Below are 24,041 nucleotides of genomic sequence, written 5' to 3'. Positions count from 1 at the left end.
TCACTGTATGCTGATGACATTCAAATCTACACTGTAAACCTGCTCTATCCATTCAAATTGATCCAATTTCTGCATTTGTAGGCCAAAAAACATTCTTTATTTTCAGAATTCTTTAACCTGTTCTTAAATCAGAATTTTATTTAAGGGTCTATTCATTCTTCTTGATCTAACTCATAAATTGATTTTATTGGTGTAGGCTATCCTATTTTCCCATTTTAAATAGGTCAGATTAAATAGATAAATTGAATAAAAAAAGCTTATAGACGAAAAAAAACATTTTTAGACCTATCAATTTTTATGCACAAATAAGCCCTTACCGTTGGGCTAGACGGCTTCATGTGTCAGAAGTGAAAGTGAAAGAAGGATATTCTGCAGTTTGGGGCGTTAAAAGTGCTGACGCACCGACTCTTTGTGTAGGCTAAAGCTGAAGCGAGTAAACGTTCAAAAGCGGTGATCAGAAAGAGCATTAACCAAAGCTGATTATAAGAGCTATAGGCCTACTTTAGATTTCATACAGCGCGCGGGTGAAAGATGCAGTCATCGACAAAGACGCCGACCGGAGGATTCTCTTTTGAGAACACACGCAGGTGAGACAGCTATAACAATATGATCAAGGCATAACTACAATTTACAATGATTGCCAGATCATATGCAGTTTACTAATATACTAGTAAACTAATATGCAGACTGTAACGAAGCAAAAGTATGTAACACATCAAAGTGTTTTGACACATGAATAAGTAAACATGGCCTACTCCTAACATAATAGTATACCAAAAAGTAGGCCTACCTTAATGCCATATCTTTTAATTGTATTATATTTGTTTGTTTGCTTATTCATTCATAGAAATGCTGTTCTGGAAGCAAATCTATCAGAGAAGGGTTACAGTGCACCAAACGCCAGGAAGACTGGCACCACCATTGCTGGGCTGATATTCAAAGTCTGTTTTGACACTTCAAAGCATGATTTGTGTTGTTAATTAGAGATTGAAAATTTGAAATTGAAGTCTATGTTGTAATTCATGTCCATATAATTTAAGTCTATGTAATTCAAGTAATTGCAAATAAACGTATTAGATTAATATGATGGTATGTAATATTTAATTATAATAAACCAAAAAATAAATGGATTTTAATTTAGGATGGAGTGATTTTAGGTGCAGACACCAGAGCCACGGATGATATGGTCGTAGCTGATAAAAACTGCATGAAAATCCACTACATAGCTCCCAAAATCTAGTAAGTGAATTTTTTGGTTGCTCATCATCATAGGTCAAGTCTCTGTCTAAACTAAATTTTATAGTGCCTGTTTTTATTGTTTTCTTTTTCTTTCGTTCTTCTTACCACAATAGCTGTTGTGGTGCAGGTGTTGCTGCTGATGCTGAGGTCACTACTCAGATGATGTCTTCAAATGTAGAACTGCATTCGCTGAGCACAGGACGACCTCCTCTTGTAGCCATGGTGACCCGACAGCTCAAACAGATGCTGTTCAGGTGAAAGTGTCATAAAGTCGTTCAATTTGATTCAAATGATTGTGCCTAAATGATTGATAAAACAAAATACATCACTCTTTCTTTAAGAAATTGCTCACGAGTTAACTGATAATGGTAGTTTATCTTATTCAGGAAGTCCCAGGACTAGGGCTAATTGTTTCCAATTTATTTTTAGGTATCAGGGGCACATTGGTTCTTCTCTAATTGTGGGAGGTGTGGATATTAACGGCCCACAGCTCTATAGCGTCTACCCTCATGGTTCCTATGATAAACTTCCTTTCCTTACCATGGGTACTTTATCCCCTTTGTTTGAATGAACACAATCAGACACTTTTTTTGCCACATGCACTTATTTAGCAAAACTGTATATTACAGGGTCTGGAGCAGCTGCTGCCATTTCTCTATTTGAAGATCGTTACAGGCCAAATATGGAGGTCAGACAACTATTAGACATTTTCCAACATGGTATTGTGTATATGCTGTTATTGTAGTTATATTTTACCTAGAATTCTAGGCACCCATGAGGGCCCTTCAAAGGGGAAGTACACCCAAAAACTTGCTTAATGCTCGAGAACAAACCTCATTGGTCGCTGTGGAAGCTCAATGAATGAACCTCAATTGTTCTTGTGTGTCAAGCAAGCATGTTTGAATGATCTTCCTTTTACCAAATTTAAGTGCTCAATGTAAGTAACATTTGCTGACAAAAGAAGACAATGGTAAAAGAACAACTTTTATGTGGAAATGAATTACAATGCAATGAATAATTGTAAATAACGGAACAGTGCAATATAAAACTAATGATTTACTAATCAACATATTTTAAAATAAAATATATATATATTTTCTGTTGCACCCTGTTTCAGAATTTAAGGAATTTTGTTCCTGTTTTCTATTACAATCTGTTTAAAATATAATTAAAGTAAAATCTTGTTTTTTTTTATTCTATGCTTGTTACCCTTAATGTAATCCTTATTGTTGAATCCCACTTCCAAAACACGTTCTGTATTTGTTCTCAATCCCACACCTACATAAACGCTTTGGAATGTAAAGCTGGAGGAAGGAAAGCAGCTGGTGAGAGATGCCATCACTGCAGGCATCTTCTGTGATCTGGGTTCCGGCAGCAATGTAGACCTATGTGTGATCACAGAGAAAGCTGTGGATTATCTGAGGGGATACGACCAGCCTGTTCAGAAAGGATTGAGGTAAGATACCATTGTAATGAGGGATTGCAGTAACATCAATTCTTCATCATTTTAAAGCTAGGGTATACGATTTCAAAGATTGTTCATTATTAATATCCTCGTTTAGATGCTGATTATGGTTATATAGTACAAACCTAACAATATGTATAGAAAAAAGAATGAAAAAATTCCATTCACTCTATTGGCTGTACAGCTGCAGTGAAGTTGACCAATGTAAGCTGTCCGGCCGGACAGCTTACATTGGTCAACTGCTCTCATCCAATCACCAGCTCCACTTGAACTCTGCCTGGCGCTTGCGTCTCCAACCTAACCGCACCTGACCCTGCCCCATCCTTGCGCGAGCAAGCAGCTGACAGACAGTCTATGGTAGCTAGCTAAGTAGCGTCAGATCAGCAATGGATAAAAATATAAATGACAGCAGCAAGCGGCCCCTGCTTGCCCCTACAGTAAAGTTTTGATGAAAGAGAAAGTCTGTAGAGGAAAGAGCAGAGATTTAAAAAAAATGAAACGCCGCACTCTAAGTAGGATAAATATAGGGTCCACCATTGACCATTGAAGGAAGCTTCAGCGAGATCTGGGACTGAAAACCGATGCTGACACAGCTGACTTTTTGTTGAGCAGGTAAACATGTATTTATACTTTCAGATGTGTTACATAAATAGCTTTTTATCAGCCTGACAACATGCTCATGCTGCCGGTCGGCACTGGAATGTTAGCCGTTTAGCATCGCCTATCACAGGTCAAAGTAATTATATTTCCTTGAATATATTTCAGTATGCCTAGCAGGTTTCTGTTCAAGCCGATCGGAATTTGAACAAGATGCGCTGTGTGCTGCTATAACAATTACTGAAAACCCTAGCAATACTAGTAGTATTATACTAATTGTGGTGGGGAGTTTAGAACATTTCATGTGTTGCTAATCTTGTGTTGACGTGAACTCAAAAGTGACATAGGTCAGGGATCAGGTAGCACAGAGGGGAGGGGAGGGGTGTGTGTGTGTGGAGGGGCGGGATGAGTTTTTTAAAACTTCCCTACCGTCTCAGGCTTTCTCGACCGATTTTTAACATCGTATACTATAGCTTTAAAATGAGATTTTTTAAAAATGTATCCATTTCCTTGGTTTTCCAGAAAGCAGGGTTACCCAAACTGTAGGTTAATTACATTTCTTACTCAGTTATTGGTTCTAAAACACAGCCAGTAGTAAAAGTTCAGTCAACTCAAGAGTATGTTCACTGTGAACACACTCATACAGGAAGGTACATCCTAGTATAGAGCTCTGCAGTGATTACTATTTTTGTTGGCCAAGTTAGCAAGGCTACTTGTAATTTACTCAATAGCAATGAGCTCACTCAATAGAGTGAGCTCATTGAGTCCCCTTATCCACAACCCGAACTATTTTCTCCACATGAGATAATACTTAGACTGGTGGCCAGGGTGATCTAAGACATCAGGTCTGGAACTAAACCGACGAAAATTTCCACGGTCCATACCCCGTCTTTCACGTTGCAACCCACGTGGTCCCGAGTGAGTTCGCGGCTGCCAAAAAAAAATTAAATAAAAGGGCCTGCGTTCTCATTTGGTCCTCCAGTTGATAAAATCATGTTTATCGCCGCATCACAAGGTGAGCTGGAGTTCTCTGGAGTTGACTCGTCTGTGCTGCTGTCCTCGGATGTGCTAACATAGCGAGTTAGATTCAGAGTTCACAGCTATGCTTCCCAGGCTGCCACGAGTGTTGGGTTTGTGTGGAAAATTCTGCCATGTCCCGAATCCTGCCAACCCAAATCCTTTCTACCCGGATGTGCATGAAGATGCCATGAGATTGTGGTCTCCTTTGACTTTCACGACTGCTCAGCGGCCTATTCCGCCTTCTCTGCCCTCGTAGAGGCCGCATTCTAGGGTACACTGGGGTTCCTCCCTGTGGAGTGTTCTGTGGCAACACTTATGTGTCCCCACAGCGCCTCCACTGGCCGTGGCAACCCTAAGCACCCCCCAATGCCGTAGGTTCTTGTCTACTCCGGTGGCGGGGACCTATAGAGCTGCGGGGCAGGCTGCCACCTCACTGTGTGTTATTGCCATCCTTTGGGGTGTGCAGTGACATGCACAAGGGTAGGGCTGATTCAGGGCTCATCCTTGAGTTGCCTGCCGTCACCAACTTTGCTCTACGAGTGACGAAGTTGACCGCATGCTCCCTGAGTCAGTTGATCTCCACATGCGTGGTCAGACATTTCTGGCTTATCCTGGTTGATGTGCGCAAGGCTGAGTGAACCAGTTTCCTCAACTTTCCCATATCTCAGGCTGGCCTCTTCGGCGGCGCGGCCGAGAACTCTGCCCAACCGCTCTCGGCCACCCAGAAGCGGACTGTGGCTTTGTCTGACCCTGTGGTTTCTGCAGCAGCACCGGGCCGTGCCGTGGAGGTGGTCGCAGGGAGGCGCCCCTGCCCGTACCAGCCCCACAGCCCCGCTGCGTTGCTCCTGTTACGGGCAGCTCAGATATGGCTTGCAGTTCTTCAGGTGTGGTCGCAGGCCCACTCCTTCCCCCGGTGGAGGGCTGGGGGAAAATCTTTTCTTCAAAGAGCTGCAGTCCATCTCTGAGCACACAGAGCAAGATGAAAGTGCGCAACGCCCCCGTGCCTCGCCACTCTCATTCTCCTCTGTCTCTGAGGGTGCGGATGAGAGTGTGTGTCGTCCCCGTACCACGCCACTCCCATCCCCCTCTATCACCAAACACCCGGGAACGCTGGTCCTTCCCTGGTCTCCTCTGTCGGGGAGCGGAGTTCGATTGTGCACCCACGGGGGGGTAACACCTCCGCTTCTGCCGCCCGCTGCCTCTCCAGGGGGACGTCTGTGGCTCGGATGATTACACTGGATCAGTTTTTGGGAGCTTGGCTAGAGCTCCCCAATCTGTCCCGTTGCGTCGCCCAAACGATCAGGCTCGGCTATGCAATTCAGTTCCTCCCCGTCTCCAGGGAGTTCGCTTTACGGTGGTCGTGGCAATGCCCCGATCATGAGAGCGGAGGTTGTTACCCTGCTGGCGAAGGGTGCAATCGAGACTGTCCCTCCAGCCGAGATGAGGTCAGGGTTTTACAGCCCCTACTTCATTGTCCCCAAGAAGATCGGTGGGTTACGACCGATCCTAGATCTTCGCGTTTTGAACCGTACTCTTCACCGACTGCCTTTCATGATGTTTACGGCCAAATGCATTTTCGAGTGCGTTCGGGCCCAGGATTGGTTTGCAGCGATGTACCTGAAGGATGCGTACTTTCATGTCTCCATCTTACCTCGACACAGACCGTCACTTCGGTTTGCTTTCGAGGGAGAGGTATATCAGTACACGGTTCTCCCATTCGGGTTTACTCTGTCCCCCTCGCGTCTTTACGAAGACCGTCGAGGCAGCCCTTGTTCCCCTCTGTGAACATGGGGTTCACGTCCTGAATTATCTTGACAATATTCCGATCCTAGCACACTCTCGAGATCAGGTCTGCGAATACAGAGACCTTGTGCTCCGGCACCTAATCCGTCTGGGCCTTCCGGTCAACTGGGAGAAGAGCAAACTTTGCCCCGTGCAGAGGATCTCTTTTCTTGGTATGGAGATAGACTCGGTCGCCATGTCTGCGCAGCTCACGAGCAAGCGCGCACACTCACTGCTGACTTGTCTTCGACAGTTCGAGGGCATAAGTGCGGTCCCACTGAAACTTTTTCAGAGGCTCTTGGGGCATATGGCATCTGTGGCTGCGGCTACGCCACTCGGATTGCTTCATATGTGACCGCTTCAGCTGTGGCTTTGTGATCGAGTCCCGAGGTGGGCATGGCATCACGGTACGCTCAGAGTTCCAGTAACTCCGACCTGCCGTCAGACCTTCTTCCCGTGGACGAACCTCAGCTTTTTACAGGCGGAGTCCCTCTGCAGCGAGTTCCCATGCATGTTGTTGTCTCCACAGATGCCTCTGCCACGGGTTGGGGAGCCATTTGCAATGGACATGCAGCCGCGGGTTCCTGGACAGGACCCCAGTGCCTTATGCATATCAATTGCCTCGTTGCTGAAGAGTCACAACTCGTACGCGACCTCCTATCATGGAGTCAGAAGCACCTGTGGTCCCTTCGTGCTATTTACATTCCAGGAGAACGGAACCTGGCAGCCGACGAGCTGTCACGGTTCCGTCCAGTCTCTGGCGAATGGCGACTCCATCCCCAGTCAGTCCAGCTGATATGGGACCAGTTCGGGGAGGCACAGATAGATCTGTTCGCTTCCCACGACTCATCCATGTAACTCATTGCGCCCTGTATTACTATGTAATGTAACTCATTGCGCCCCGACTCATTGCGCCCTGTATTACTCTCTGACCGAGGGCACGCTTGGCACAGACGCCTTGGCGCACAGCTGGCCGCGGGGTCTACGCAAGTATGCATTCCCCCAGTGAGCCTTCTTGCACGGACTCTGTGCAAGATCAAGGAGGACGAGGAGCAGGTCTTGTTGGTCGCCCCATATTGGCCCACCAAGACCTGGTTCTCCAAACTGATACTCCTCACACCTCCTTGGCCAATTCCTCTAAGGAAGGACCTCCTCTCTCAGAGACGGGGCATCCTGTGGCACCCTCGTCCCGATCTGTGGAGGCTACACGTGTGGCTCCTGGATGGGACGAGGCAGGTTTGAGTACCCTGCCACCTGTGGTGGCGGCTACCATCACTTCCGCTAGAGCGTCATCCACTAGACACGTCTATGCGTTGAAGTGGAACCTCTTCGTCAACTGGTGCTCTTCTCGCCGAGAAGACCCCCGGAGATGCTTGATTAGCATCGTGCTTTCCTTCCTGCAAGAAGGGTTGGAGCGAAGGCTGTCTCCCTCCACCCTGAAAGTCTATGTGGCTGTTATTGCCGCATTCCATGAAGCAGTTGAAGGTAAGTCTTTGGGAAAGCACGACCTGATCATCAGGTTCTTGAGGGGAGCGAGGAGACTGAATCCCCCTCGCCCTCCTCTCGTACCCTCTTGGGACCTCTCAGTAGTTTTAAGTGCCCTGCAGAGGCCTCTCTTCGAGCCTCTGCAATCATTTGAGATTAAGTTCCTGTCAATGGAGACAGCGCTCCTGGTTGTACTGGCCTTCATCAAGAGGGTAGGGGATCTGCATGCATTCTCCGTTGACGAAGCATGCCTGGAGTTCGGGCCGGCCTACTCTCACGTGATCCCGGATATGTGCCCAAGGTTCCTACCACTCCCTTCCGGGACCAGGTGGTGAACCTGCAAGCGCTGCCCCTGGAGGAGGCAGACCCAGCCTTGGCACTGTTCTGTCCAGTACGTGCCCTCCGGGCTTACGTAGACAGAATGCGGTGTTTCAGGACCTCAGACCAGCTCTTGTCTGTTATGGTGGGAGCCAGAAGGGAAGGGCTCTCTCAAAGCAGCGGCTGTCTCACTGGATAGTGGACACCATTGCTTTGGCTTACCATCAGCAAGGTCGACCGTGCCCCCTTGGTGTGATGGCCCACTCCACTCGGAGTGTGGCTTCCTCTTGGGCTCTAGCACATGGCGCCTCACTAGCAGACATCTGCAGAGCTGCAGGCTGGGCGACACCTAACACATTCGTTGAGATTCTATAACCTCCGAGTGGAGCCTGTGTCCTCTCTTGTACTCGCTCAACCGGCCAGTACTGGACCCGCTCAGGTGTCTTCGCTTGCTCGCCATTCCACCTCACGAACTGGATAAGTGCAATTTTTCCTCAGCTGAGCTTTCTGTTGAAGCCCTGAGTCCTCCAGCACTGTTGATGCTGGCGCCAGTGTCTGTTGCCTGGGCGTCGGCTAGGTGCCTCCGTGTGCATGGTTCCTGCTAGTAACCTCCACATATGTATTCCACATATGCAAGCCACCTTGCCACCCCTGGAGTTAAGATTCTAGCCACCCTACGGGTTGGTGACTCCAGTGTTCCTCCATATGAAGTCCCCTTGGGCCATATGTGTATTCTTAAGTCCTCCCTATGGGTAGGCGTACTGTGGCATATTTCCTCTGGGATATGCTCCCCAGTGTACCTTGGTATTCCTGTGCTAAGTAGGACTCCTCGTCCGTGCTAAGTTCACGACAGGGGATCAGACTTTCGCAGGGCACTGGAAGACAGCTGTGAAGGTGGCGTGATTACACGGAGGACCCCCATTCTCAGTCATCCGACGTAACTCGGAGTGACTACGAAAGGGAACGTCTCGGTTATGTATGTAACCCTCATTCCCTGAGTAGGGAATGGAGACGTTACGTCTCCCTGCCACTTCCGCTGTACCGCTGGGTAGACGCCTGAGTTCAGTCTCGGCTCCTCAGCGAAGACATACTGCGGTTGCGTCCGCTTCCTCCTTTTATACTCACGAGGTGGCGGAGATACGCTATGCAAATTCCGCAGACCCATGGCATTTTCCTGCCATTGGCCCGTTTTTTAATACTCAAAGAGGGTTGGCTTTCTCTGCGAAACCCCCATCCTCTGTCATCCGACGTAACGTCTCCGTTCCCTACTCAGGGAACGAGGGTTACATACGTAACCGAGACGATTTTGGGGGTTAAAAAACACTCTCAGGATTTATTAAAGGGGTGATGAACTGAGAAATAAAATTTTCCTTGAGCTTTTGACATCTAAGATGTCATCATATTATAAGAATATCCTGTAAGTTTCAGAACTGAAAACGTCCTTGTTAGTCCAATAAAAGCTTTTATTGACACCAGCCTCAGTAAACGACTCATTTTTAAAAGTGGGGAACTATGATGTCAAAGAGGATAAAACACCACCCCCGCAGAAGAAGATCAATGCCTGCTTCAACCATAGACAATATAAGAAGGCTTCAACACAGCCGGTTTAGCCCCACTGACCGATTCGCGCATTGCACGCATAGATAGATAACATAGCCTACATTGTGAGTTGTGATGACAATCCGTATCGAGCTACCGAGCAATATAAAATATTGTGCAGTGCCTGGTTGTGGAAGACAGTTGCTGCATAAGCTTCCTCTGGATTCCAATAGGGCTGCATGGTTAAACTTTATTTGTAATGACGTTCCAGCTGATGAGGGTAAAACATCGTCTTCTGTTCGCTTCATTTCACTGAGGATTGTTTTGTAAACAAGACTGGATTTGCAGACAGATTAAGAATAAAAAACGGTGCTGTGCCGTCTATATTGGACCTGACAGGAATTGTGCAACAGTTCATGTGTTCAGTCCTGGGTCGAATCATTCCGGTTGCCATTTTACAACACTGGACGTTTTCAAAACAATTTCCCCCAAGTGCATCGCCGAGGTAAGTTGAAACTCATTATAATATGCAAAACTGTTATCCACTCACAGCAGTGGGCATTTACTTCCAAGACTTCAGTGCGAGACGCCCATAAAAACCGAGCGTTTTTCAGGTAGACTCACAACTTGGGTACAAAATAGCCTATTACTTATTCATTTTGATGTTTTTGAATGCAAAAACCAAGCGAACGTCATAAGTTGACCTCAGACAACAATATAATAAAATTTAAAAAGCCAGTTTATGACACCTTTGTAGACATTTTTAGTGAAACGATGTTAAGGTTTCATTATATATACTATATTGCAATATATTTACTAATACCACGTAAACATGTGCATGACCTGCTTTCTGGAATATACCCCTATCAACTCTCATCCTGATAAACTCTTTTAATAACCTTCTGAGTTTACAGCACATATTTATTCATAAAATCTCTTAACATTCAAAAACATTTTCTCTCTTTCTTTTAAAGCACCAGGGAGGGTTCATACAGATACAAGCCAGGCACTACTGCTGTGCTCACAAAAACAGTTATTCCATTAACACTGGATGTTGTGGATGAATCTGTCCAAGTGATGGACACTGAATGAGAATATATTTGCATTTCTTTACACTCTTTCCTTAACTCTTTAGGAAATAAGGTATATGTGAATAGGTTTCCTTTCTGGATAAAAATGGAAATCTATATTTTTCATATTTTTAGAAGTAGCCATATGGTTTAGGACTTTTTCCATGTATTCAATCTTTTGCATTTGAGCTGCGCAAGACTGTTTTGCAGTGATGTATAATATCGATACCTTATACATTTCCTTAACCCATCAGAAATGAAATAGTTAATTCAATAAAATTTAAGATTAAAAAATGAAAGACTGTCATTTTTGTTGTATTATAAAAACTGTTTGTTGGATACAAAGGCAATATTAACCAGAAATATTTTTTTTGTCTTATAAGAGCTTTACAACCGTATTTCAACATGATGGGAAATCTGTATTTTTCACAAAAATGATTACAACCACATTGTTCACAAAGTGAGCATATTTTACAATCTCATGCAGAAACAAAATGCATGCCTTTTATTATCAACGTTTTTCATTCATGACTTCATGAATGAACAACACCTTAATTAAAACATTAACTAAGATATGCACATCACCATGAATTATGTTTTATTACGCATGATCATGATGTTTTCTTTGTTCTTTGTCTAGGTCAGTGACCTAGTCACCACTTTAGTTAAGGGGCCACACACATGATGAAGTCATTAATAGATTAATGCTTTCTTAGTTAATGATGACTATTGGACAGACACCATATAGGCCAATCACAGCTCATAGCACACACATTCTGTAAATCAAATACAGAAGTCATCATTAACTAAGCATTTTCTATCAATGACTTCATCATGTGTGTGGCCCCTTAACTAAAGTGGTGACTAGGTCCTTGAAACATTGATGAACAATGTGCTATTGAAAGTTGGCATAACTGTGAACAAAGAAAACATCATGATCATGCGTAATAAATCATAATTCATGATGATGTGCTCATCTTAGTTAATGTTTTAATTAAGGTGTTGTTCATTCATGAAGTCACGAATGAAAAACGTTGAACTTGTGTTAGCTCCTGATGATTCATGAGATATTAATACATGAATGAATGCATAATTCATGCATTAACTTATACATGAATTCATGATAATTCATGTACCCTTACCGTAAAGTGTTACCATTATAACTAGAGTTAGTGAAATCATGATAATTATTCTTGGTCACAATTGTTACCGGTGGGGAACTATAAATCAGTCAGTCAGTTTCTGAATAAGACCCATTATAAAGTTGCAATATTTTATTGTAAAATATTTATTTTTTATATACAGGTCCTTCTCAAAAAATTAGCATATTGTGATAAAGTTCATTATTTTCCATAACGTAATGATAAAAATTTAACTTTCATATATTTTAAATTCATTGCACACCAACTGAAATATGTCAGGTCTTTTATTGTTTTAATACTGATGATTTTGGCATATAGCTCATGAAAACCCAAAATTCCTATCTCAAACAATTTGCATATTTCATCCGACCATAAAAAAAGAAGTGTTTAAAAAAAAAAAACTTTTATTTTTTATTGGTTTATGGGTAAGTATTGTACATCTGAAGAAAAAAAAAGGGTCCTCAATATAGTATTACCAATCAAATGTAAATGAGGAAATAATTAAAATAAAAAGAAAGAGGAAATAACACTCACAGTATCTCTTTTTGCTCAATCCCTACTCGTATACCTTAGCCACTTTGACCAGTACTTGTAAAATTTATCCATGTTTAATCGTAAAGAGAAGGTCAGCTTTTCCATATCGTATATATGACTTACAATCACTATACATTCATCTTTTGTTGGTGGACTCTCTTGGAGCCATTTCTTAGTTATTGTTTTTTTACTCGCAACTAATAATACATTAAGTAGGTATTTGTCTTGAGCATTAAGGTTAGTTGGTATATTTCCTAAATATATAGTACTGAAACTGTACTCCGTTTCAAATCCCAGTATCAATTTTATTTCGGTCACTATCTCTAACCAAAAAGACTGAATCGTTGGACATTTCCAAAATATGTGAAAGTAATTTGCCATAGAAGTATTACATAGTCTCCAACAGAATACAGAATCTGGTTTACCATTCTGTAAATATTTTCTTTTGGGAGTAATAAAGAATCTTATGATATTCTTCCATGAGAATTCTCTCCATTGATTCGAACTGGTGGTAGTATACTGTGTTTTGCAGATGTTTAACCACTCTTCATCAGATAAAATTATGTTCGCTTCCTTTTCCCATTTATCTTTCACATATAATGTAGAGTGATTTTTAGAAGATTCTATACTTGAATATAATCTTGATATCAGTTTCTTGTTAATATTAGTATTCTTGTTGGTATCAGTCCCACTCTTATACGCATGATCGCATCAATAAAAATTTTGATCATATTCATTTCAGTTTTATCATTATTTTTAATATTTTTATTATAATGGTTCCTAAGCTGTAAGTATCTAAAAAAAATCTTAGGTGTCAGTAAGATGTTGGAAGCTTGTTAAACCTGTGTTGGTTGAGATTGTACACTATTATGTAATGCCTTTCAGAGTCCATTGTTTAAACCTTGAATCTAACTGTGCGGGTTTAAAACCATTGTCATAGGCCACCCATCTTAACAAACGTGCTTGTTTCTCAAGCTTGAAATTTTTACATTCCTTGAACCAAACATTGAGAGGAACCATCGTCCAATGACTCAGTTTATTATAGTATTTAATCCTAGTGGTTTTAATCCCTTAGTAAGGAGGGGAGGGGAATGTCCAGTTGGCTAAATTCTAATTCTTTCCACCTTGCTTCATACTCATTATTACACCAACTAGATATTTCAGTTGTGCCGCTTTGTAGTAATCTTTCAGACAGGGAAGAGACAGTCCTCGTCTCTCCTTTGATAATTGTAGTGTTTTAAGTCTGACCCTAGGTTTCTGATTTTTCCATATGAATCTAGAGATCATTCGGTTCCAGTCATTAAACTGTTTTTTCGGAATCTCTACAGGCAGCGATTGGAATAGAAACAGTTATCGTGGTAGAACGTTTATTCTTATACTTTCAATTCGATTATATAAACCCAGGGGTAAGGGCATCCATCTGTCCAAATCTGCTTTTAGTTCTTTAGTTATGGGTTCATAATTAATAGTGTACAATTTTGTCATATTCTTTGGTATGGTAACTCCTAAGTATTTAATATTAGTTTTCCACTTAAAATTACATTTATTACGTATGTTCTCCTGTGGTGAATAATAAAAAGAGAGGATTTGAGTTTTGTCTAAATTCAATCTGTATCCTGAGTACCATCCAAACTGCTCAAGGCATGACATTAATTTAGGTAAACTAGAGTCGGGGTCCGAGATTGTCATAAGAATATCATCCGCATATAGACATATTTTATGTTCATTTCTTTTAAATTGAACTCCTGGTATTTCTACATCTTCTCTAATTAATTGAGCAAGTGGCTCTATGAATAGTGCAAAAAGTGTGGGGCTTAAAGGACATCCCTGGCGACATCCCCGTTCCAGTGTAATTGAATTAGAAATACTACCATTTATTTTAACCTGTGCCGTCGGAAAATGATATAGTGGTTTAAGACATCCTATAACCTTAAGAAGTGTTTTTAAATACAAAAAAAGTCAACCTTCAAATAATTATGTTCAGTTACTTGATCGGGAATTCTTTTGCAGAAATGACTGCTTCAATGTAGCGTGGCATGGAGGCAAACAGCGTGTGGCACTGCTGAGGTGTTACGGAGGCCCATGATGCTTCGAATGCGGCCTTAAGCTCATCCAGAGTGTTGGGTCTTGCGTCTCTCAACTTTCTCTTCACAATATCCAACAGATTCTCTATGGGGTTCAGGTCAGGAGAGTTGGCAGGCCAATTGAGCACAGTAATACCATGGTCAGTAAACCATTTACCAGTGGTTTTGGCACTGCGAGCAGGTGCCAGGTCGTGCTGAAAAATTAAAATCTTCATCTCCATAAAGTTTTTTAGCAGATGGAAGCATGAAGTGCTCCAAAATCTCCTGATAGCTAGCTGCATTGACCCTGCCCTTGATAAAACACAGTGGACCAACACCAGCAGCTGACATGGCACCCCAGACCATCACTGACTGTGGGTACTTGACACTGGACTTCAGGCATTTTGGCATTTCCTTCTCCCCAGTCTTCCTCCAGACTCTGGCACCTTGATTTACGAATGACATGCAACCACTGAGCAACAGTCCAGTGCTGCTTCTCTGTAGCCCAGGTCAGGCGCTTTTGCCGCTGTTTCTGGTTCAAAAGTGGCTTGACCTGGGGAATTTCAGCACCTGTAGCCCATTTCCTGCACACGCCTGTGCACGGTGGCTCTGGATGTTTCTACTCCAGACTCAGTCCACTGCTTCTGCAGGTCCCCCAAGGTCTGGAATCGGTCCTTCTCCACAATTGGCGCTTTTCCACTGCATAGTACGGTTCGGTTCGGTACGGCTCACTTTGGCGCTTTTCCACTGCATGGTACAGTACGGTTCGGTTCGGTACAGCTCACTTGTGGTACTTTTACACTGCATGGTACGGTACAGTACGGTTCGCTTCGGGTCGCTTTAAATGGTACCTGGTCTGTTGAAGTTCCAAGCGTACCGTACCGGTACTAAAATGTGACGTGAAACACTGTAGATCACTGATTGGTCAGACAGAATCGTCACTACCAGCGTCACTACTAGCGTCATTGGATTCGCAACACGAGACACGAGACACTTTTTTAGCAGTATTTTGTTTTGCTGCCATCAGCCTCATTTTAAACACATTTTTCCGTCTAGCAGTTAAAAACAACCACATACCGAGAATCAGGAACACCATCCCTCGATAGTCTCCATTGTTCCTGTGTTGTGGGTTTGAAAATGTGGCACTTTTAAGATGATGTCATGGCAGTAGAGGCGTGCGCAAATAACGATCAGTCCCACACACTTTTGAAGGGGTACTACTGCAGTGGAAAAGCAACAGAGCTAAGCGAACCGAACCGATCCGTACCGACTCAAAACGTACCACGCAGTGGAAACGTGAAGCGAGCCGAGCTGTTCCGCGCAGAGTCAAACCGTACTGAGCCAAACCGTACCGTACTATGCAGTGGAAAAGTGCCAAATCTTCCTCAGGTTCCGGTCACCTCTTCTCTTTGTGCAGCGTTTTTTGCCACACGTTTTCCTTCCCACAGACTTCCCACTGAGGTGCCTTGATACAGCACTCTGGGAACAGCCTCTTTGTTCAGAAATTTCTTTCTGTGTCTTAACCTCTTGCTTGAGGGTGTCAATGATGGCCTTCTGGACAGCGGTCAGGTCGGCAGTCTTACTCATGATTGCGGTTTTGAGTAATGAAACAGGCTGGGAGTTTTTAAAAGCCTCAGGAATCTTTTGCAGATGTTTAGAATTAATTAGTTGATTCAGATGATTAGGTTAATAGCTCCTTTAGAGAAACTTTTCATGATATGCTAATTTTTTGAGACAGGAATTTTGGGTTTTTATGAGCTGTATGCCAAAAACATCCGTATTAAAACAATAAAAGCCCTGAAATATTTCATTTGGTGTGCAATGAATCTAAAATATATGAAAGTTTAACTTTATCACAATATGCAAATTTTTTGAGAAGGACCTGTATATTGTATCATATTATAAGGCTAAATAAAGAACCTCACAAGGGTATTGTTTAGGGCTCATTGCCATTAAAAAGTTTGAAACCCCCTGCTAAAGAAAATATTGGAAATTCATATAAGCAATAAACAATCATTTAACTTTGATGGTTTAATGCTTCCTGTACACAATTATTTACTGTACAAAAACACTTAATGGTTTTCCCAAACCATCTCAGCTTACTTTTCTTTCTTACTATATTTTTTTATTGTAAAGAATTGAACTGTCCTGCCGAAGCTTTTGTAAATTATTTTTCATAGTATTTCTTAAAGACTGTACAGTAAACAGCACTGGAAAAAAATCAGATAACCTAAATGTGCGATATTTGGTGACTTCTTAATTAAGGGGGGGGGGGGGTTGACTGCGATTTAACTTATTTCATTTTAAATAGTGTGTAATGTTGCTGATGGCGCATAAACTGTATCTACAAAGTTGCAGCGCTGAAAGTTCAATGTAAGAGATATTGTCTTTTAAAAATCAGGAAGTTGAATGCCTACAAAAACGACTCGATTGGGACTACAGCTGGGTTTTAGATGTCTCTAACCCATAGATTTGCATCAACCCTCCCTCCGGAAAATGCAAAAAAGGGCATGCCATACTTCTGTGGCTCTGGTCGAGTCTGTTGTGTTCACCAGCTGTCAGGTCTTCTGTGTTCGAGCTTCCCACGGACGCTGTACTTCATCAGCAATGGATACAATTTATGTTTGATTATGTTCCTGAAAATGACGATCGTAATTTAGCTCTCTGTGCTGCGCATTTTACGAGAGACAGCTTCCAGAATCTTCAACACCGGATTCAACAAGAAACTGTTACTAAAATGTGAAGCAGTTCCAACTTTAAAACCAGAGGCAGCAGTTATTGGGCCACAACCTGTAAGTAGGGAAAGACTTAATCATTTTAAATTTATTTGCATGTATAATTTCAGATGTAATGTTTTAGTTTTGTCAAATGCCTGTGCTGGCTTTATATCCACTTAGTTATGCTATTTTGTGTCTACGACAAATGCGTACAAACATTTTGGACCTGAATTTGTATATGTACTCATTTTATGAATGTATTTTTCATGTATATATACTTTTTCATCACTTTGTGATGTAAGAACAGGTTTGTTATGTGTGGGTGATGAAAGGAGACAAAGGGTCGGCGAATACTGGGACTCGTGCACTTTTATTTACACAACTCTTTTCACAGCGCGAGGTCGCGCTCAAATAAATTTAACTCAGAATGTCAAAGGCAAAAATAAATAATAGTTGATAATACTCTTCCCATTGAACACAGCTTTGCCAAACACGGTTGCAGTGAAAACTCTTCCCGCTGAATACAGCTTTCAAATGTCACGCGTTCAGTAACAGGACTCCATAGGATACGTGCACGAGCTGCCAGTCTCTGTCTCTCAAGCTGTTGTCCGCACGGCCCGCTTATATGCGCTCTCCTCATGCCAATCACTGAAATCACAGACAGGTGTTTGTCATTTGAACTTGACCCACTTATTCACCGCTCGGCTCTGTCCCCGCTCTCCCACTCCCACAGTCCCACTAGAGACTTCGCTGAACCACGCCCCCCTCGCCACAGGCGTTAAGTGTCCGGACAACGTGAGTGACAGTTTAGCCAATCACAACACACCGGCCCAAACTAACCAATCAGAGCCCACTGCCTGTTTCTGAGGGAGTGGTTTCATAGAATCAGGAAGTCAACCACTCGTTATATGACAGAGGAGAACGCGGCTGACAATAAAGGTGAAATTTATGAAAAATAAGATTTTTAAAAAAAGAAAAACCACGAATACATGTTATATTGCACCTCATAAACATAATCATGCAAAGAAAAAAAGCATTCAACCCCCCCTTTTAACTGCTTGTTTTTCACAAATATGATTTAATACCAATGAGTTACATAGAGTCAAATAAAATATAAATGGCACATTCAAGTTAAAAGTTACAACTGAATGTTGAAACCATTGTGTTTCTACGTATGATGTACAGGTCAGGTATAAAGAATATTTTTGCTCAGGTGGTGAAAAATGTCCGCCCAATAGAAAAAAGCTCAGCAAGAAAAAAAAAATATAGGGAACATTGAACTGTGTTCACGATCATAGGCCCTGTCCCAAATGGCACACTTCATATGATTTTTTTTAGTCTTGTGTACTTAATGTGTTGGTTAAATCCATGAGACCGTCTGTAGGGTGTCTCATTTTTCATTTTAGGTTTCAGAAGATTACTCACGCATACTTTGTGGTTGATATGTGCCCTCAATGTGCACTTTTGCAGAGCCCACACTGATGCAAGCTCTACAGCACACTTCTTTTCGACAGTCAAAGCAAGGTTATGTTTTTGTAAGTTGTGCACAATAACCCTAAAGGCACCAGGGTGGCAGTGCCACCGGCTTTATATATATATATATATATATATATATATATCAGTGATAAAGGGCCAAAGCCGCCGGTACCGCCACCCCGGTGCCTTTAGGTAACTAAGGTAACTAAAGGCACCGGAGTTGCGGTGCCACCGGCTTGGGCCCGCAATCGCTGCTCGCAGCTATATTATTGAAACTTTGCACACGGGTCAGAACCCGCGCCATCAGGGCCGAGCTAAAGATGGTACCCGGGCATGGCAGGGGGGCTCAACAGCGCCCCCTGAAACGGGGTCCGAAAACTTGGTCCATAAATCAAACACGCTTGCATGTAATAATATGAAACTCGGTACACATATAGATCTCATCTATAGCTAAATAGCCGAAGTCGGCTATTTAGGGTTGTTTGTAAAACACATGCAATGGAATTTAAAGTACTTCTCCTAGAGCTCTGATCCAAATTTGACGAAACTCAGTCAACGTAATGTCCAGAAATTGAGGATGAAAAATTGCGAAGGGATTTTTGATATCTCGAACGGTTTGGCCATGGCAAGGAAACGAAATTATGGCGAGAAACGTGAAACAGGAAGTGTGTTATAACTTCAGCATACATTAACTGATCTTGATGAAACTTCAGCAGTGTGTTCGTTGTAAGAGGCCGATTACATGGATGTGACTATTGTGAGTCAAAGTTATAGCGCCACCAACTGGCAGCAGGAAGTGTGTCACTTTCAAAATGCTTTGAAATCACCCTCTTATTTTGACCCGATTTGCTTCAATTTCTGTATATAATGTAAACATACGGCAGATGTAAACCTGTGAATGGATTCTTGATATCTTTGATACTGTAGCAGTGGCAACACACCAAAATTTACGATTCTTTTAGGATGCTTTTGAGACTCTTAGCATTAGTGGTTTATTTTATTCCCACCAAACTTCAAAATGATGAAAATACATTAAAGATGCTAAATTGTTAACGGATATTGAATATCTTAAACGGTTTTGCTATGGCTAGGGATTATGTCAAAAAAAGATTCAGGAAACTTCTCATATCTTCTAAAAATTGCATTATACACCAGTTATTTTTCTAAAAAAAATTATACCAATATTATAACTAAACCCATTTTATTTCCTTTTTTCAATTTAGGAATTATGTTTAAGTTTAAAAACAGCCAGAATGGTTTAGTCAAGTCAAGTCAAGTCACATTTATTTATATAGCGCTTTTTACAATACAGATTGTATCAAAGCAGCTTCACAGTGATAACATGAAAGTAATACAACACAGATCAATAATATTGTTGAATATTAAATGTCCCCAACTAAGCAAGCCAAAAGCAAGGAACCAGTGGCAAGGAAACCAAAACTCCATCAGGTGATAGAATGGAGAAAAAACCTTGGGAGAACCCAGGCTCAGTCGGTGGCCAGTTCTCCTCTGGCCAACGAAAGAACAGTGATTACAAAACAAATTGGATCGAAACATTAAGAGAATTGTCCATTTCCATCTGTTTGGAAGTCGAAGTAATCACGCCGGTTTGGAGACGAGATGTTGAGGATCAGTGCCGATGGCTGTCGTGTCGATGAGGCCGGCACTTGAGTCGGGATGGGTCCAGGCGCAGGTCCACCATAGAGGTTCCCTCGGGATAAACAGAGAAACTGATATTAGCGTAGACGCCATCCTTCAATAAAAAAAATCATTCATAGTGCTATACTCCCCTCTTGTGTTCAAAAGCCGGTATGCCTATTGGATTAATATATAAATACATTAGGATTGGGGGCATAAAAATCGTTAGAGTTAGAATCCTTGGGAGTCTGACTCTGGTACCGATCGGTCCGATGCAGTGTACCGATTAGTAAAATGCATGTAAAAGGAGGGGAAACTGCGCCGCAGTATGTTTTCAACCCCGTGGCCCACGAGGGGTTTTTGTGCACTTTTTGCATTTTTGGCACTTACCATTTTCCGGTACTCTGTACCCATTGGTGAATTCTGACCTCACTCTGAGGGGGTTTTTGACACATTCTCCATTTTAACCCTGGCCTGTCCACATTAACGTGTCAAATCACCTGCAGCATGACATGTTTAGCTGCTCTGTTGCATATTTCATGTAGATATTTGGAAAAAATCACAACTCTAACCTTTTTATGACTTTTCACTCTCCTCTGTGTACCCATGAGTGTATTCGGACCACTCTGTGTTTTTTTTTTCCTCCATTTTCTCCATTTTCAGCAGAAATATCCTTACTAAAGTCTGAAATCACTCCCAGTCAGACATTTCTCTCTCATATGTTGCATTTTTCATGTAGATATTTGGAAAAAAATGACTTTTCACTCTCCTGTGTGTACCTGTAACCGGTTCAGCTACCCCTCTGCGTTGTGTTGTGTCTGTGGTGAAGGCGGTGAATAAAGACTGGATCCGAAATTGCTGATTCAATGATTCTTTTATCTGTGAAGCACCAAGTTGGGGAAATGCAGTTAAATTGTCGCATACAATCAGGTTGTGTAATAAAGTCAGCTCCTCGCTCTGCTCAGACCTCCCGCGGATTGAAGCGAGAGCGCGCGCAATGCGACAATGACGTCACAACCGTGACGAACTCAAAACTCATAAAAATACAAAAATAAATCAATTTTCCTTTTCTCACATATGGATATTGATTTCTAACAGAAACCATACGGATTTTGTGTGAATAAAAATAAAATAAAACTAGTTACAAACTAATACTCGTTACATACCCATGAGTGCATTCGGAAGAGAGAGTTATGGTTGTCTAGACCAGTTTTTTTTCATCTTAGAGTCCTAGCTAAAGCTAAACCATTTCTCTCTTTCAAAGATTTTGAAAAGGTGATGCATGCCTTTATCTCAACGAGGCTTGATTACTGCAATTCCCTGTATCTGGGCATTAACCGTGCACCACTCAACCGCTTGCAAATGGTACAGAATGCAGCTGCTAGGCTCCTTACTGGTGTGCGCAAATGGAATCATATTACTGCGGTTCTGAAATCTCTGCACTAGCTCCCAATCTGTTACAGGCCTTCATCAGGCGGCTGGGTTCCGCAGCATTCCCTTCCCCTTTCTTCGGGTTGGGCACACTTTCCCAGTGTTATCCAATGTCCACTGATTGGATCTTGCGGAACAGCAGTGTGACTCCCTAGCTAGCTACCATTATTTCTGAAACTGCGTGGGTAGCGTTACTGGGCGCTGGAAGGGGCCAGCACCATGGCGTTGTATTAGGGATCCCAATTCGTCAGGGAACTCCCCAACGACACGTTGGAGTTCCCAGGACGAAAGGGAACGTCTCGGTTACGTATGTAACCCTTGTTCCCTGAGTACAGACGTGTCGTCCCTTCGCCATGTTGTGGTACCTTCGCGGAGGTCTGGACTCTGTCCGGCTCCTCAGCGAAAAGCGGCTATGCAATGTTTTACTTCCGCTTTTATATTTGCGCTTGTAGGCGGCTCGCGGAATGCAAAGATTGCATGCCAATTGTTATTGGCTCGTTTTTAATTCTATCAGAGGTAATAAGGCTCCCTAGCGTGATCCCAATTTGTCAGGGAACTCCCCAATGACATGTCTCCGTTCCCTGTACTCAGGGAACAAGGGTTACATACATAACCAAGACGTTTTACGGTTATGAGACAATGAGCGAAATCGAACGTGCCAGATTTGACTCATGGTTCGTCGGTGTATTGAACGACGTCTTTGACTTCAAAAAGGAGCTTGCTTTTTACTGCTGGAATGACGGGATTATTGTACGCCAGGCATGTATAAAATATCGCGAAGAATTCATCGAATGTACAAATATTGATCCATTTAAATCCTTGACATTGGCAGGAACATGTCACAGTTCATGAATCGGCTGTCTCATGCTAATGTGTCTGCGTGAGTGTAATTTTGTGGGTGTGGTTACTCGTTGTGTTGATTAGTGTCACCAGCTGCCATTCATTTCAGTTCCTATATATACTCAGCATTTTCTCTCTCTTGTTGTCAGATCGTTGTGGTTGTTATTCGGTGTGTTCCTGTGCTCGTGCCTCGTCTGTTTCTCATCTGGATGTCATCAGTTCTTCGTGTTACCTGGATATTCGTCAGTTCTTTGTGTCGTCTGGATGTTCCACTTCCCTGGGTTTCACTCAAGCACGTCATCATCTGTTTTCAACACCGGATCGCCATCTCGTCCCTGCTTCACCAACCACCTGAGTGTTGTCCCCGATCTGTGTCCAACATTTGTCATATCTGACTTATCATTAAACTGAGTTATATTTGCATCCTCCCATTATTTCCTCACAGAACATGCATGAAAGTATTCAAAACAAAGTCGGGATACAGTAGCACTTACACATAGTCACGTGTATGTTAATCAACACAAGACATTTTCAAACGAATATTTTTAAACAAATCGGAGGCTAGCTAGACCCTCCTTCCTCCGCATCTCATCTCCTCCCCCTCCCTTCCGTGCTTCCTGAAATAATTGTGAACGTGCATTTCACTGACTGCATAGTTCTAGCTAATTATATCCTTGTGTGGGTTTGGCGAACATAAGCGTCAATTTAGAATAAAAAAAAACAATTTAACGTTACCCACCTGTCCAGCAAAAACAGAGCAACCTGAATGTCGGACTGGAAGCCCTTCTGCCGCCGGAGTTCTCGCCATCGTTCAAAAGCTTTGCTACCGATGTAAATTCGGAACTTCGCACGTTCTTTATCCGACTCCTTCTTCTTTTTAATTTGTTTTTCAGAACGACGTCTCTTTGGTCGTGCGTCGGTAATTTTTCAAACTTCCCTCTGATGCTTCGCTCTCCTTCACACACACACCCCCTTCATGTGCATGCGCACTAACCCCCCAGACCCACCCCCAAATACTTCTTGCCAGTGATTGGCTGGAACACTGTTTGTTAGGTTTCGTGGTCCGGGTAAGATATGATTGTTTTTGTTGCCGTTTGTGGAGCCTGTGGTGTCTACAGAGACCGCGTTTTTTTACAGTGTGTTTAGGGGACAGGCAGCTAGCCGATAGTGAGGAGACGTTTGATGTATGTGACCAAAAATGGCCCCACATCGCTTAGAGCAGGGGTTCTCAAACATTTTGGTGCCAGGGACCCCTTTCAGGGGAAAAAAAATTCCAAGGACCCCCCTCATATTTATAACAGTTATTGAGCACAAAGTTAATGTGTGAGCGGCAAATGAAATATTTTTGCACAAAATGAATGGTCTCCACCCATGGTACTATGCAGGAATTTCTAAATAGCCTACTGAGGTAACGAAAGTGATCTTGCTAGGAATCACTTAGGATCCCTCACTTAAGAATTTTTGATGTTCTTGATCTACACATGTGCATTTTAAGGTGTTTTAAGGCCCCACAATTGGATAACTATAGATTTAGTAGTCAGTCAGTGGCATACATTTTTTTTTTTGTCAAGATGTCACGAAACACAATCACATAGGCCTATTCCAATCAGGAATGGCCTTAAAAGAGAAATGTTTCAATAATTAGGCCTATTCTGCACACAAATAAAGCCCATAAGCCTATAAAT

General features: G+C 42.5%; 1 protein-coding gene across 2 annotated transcripts; it reads left to right on the top strand.

Moving 5' to 3' along the window:
- Positions 1 to 350: 350 nt before the first annotated feature.
- psmb10 (proteasome 20S subunit beta 10) lies at positions 351 to 23,539 on the top strand. 2 transcript variants are annotated; one of them, XM_089122739.1, is made up of 8 exons: positions 351 to 587; positions 848 to 941; positions 1,142 to 1,239; positions 1,353 to 1,493; positions 1,669 to 1,784; positions 1,869 to 1,927; positions 2,544 to 2,695; positions 22,506 to 23,539. In XM_089122739.1, the coding sequence occupies exons 1-8, from the start codon at positions 532 to 534 to the stop codon at positions 22,765 to 22,767; spliced, it is 978 nt and encodes a 325-aa protein (XP_088978865.1). In that variant the 5' UTR covers positions 351 to 531; the 3' UTR covers positions 22,768 to 23,539. The 2 variants fall into 2 exon arrangements, with proteins under 2 accessions (XP_088978865.1, XP_039510999.2); XM_039655065.2 differs by lacking the exon at positions 22,506 to 23,539 and adding an exon at positions 10,420 to 10,814 and having other exon boundaries at positions 356 to 587.
- The last annotated feature ends 502 nt before the right edge of the window (positions 23,540 to 24,041 follow it).

This window comes from Pimephales promelas, chromosome 18 (genome assembly GCF_988280905.1).
Source record: "Pimephales promelas chromosome 18, fPimPro1.hap1.1, whole genome shotgun sequence".
In the NCBI taxonomy this organism is placed as follows: Eukaryota; Metazoa; Chordata; class Actinopteri; order Cypriniformes; family Leuciscidae; genus Pimephales; species Pimephales promelas.
This window is presented reverse-complemented; position numbering and strand designations above follow the sequence as displayed.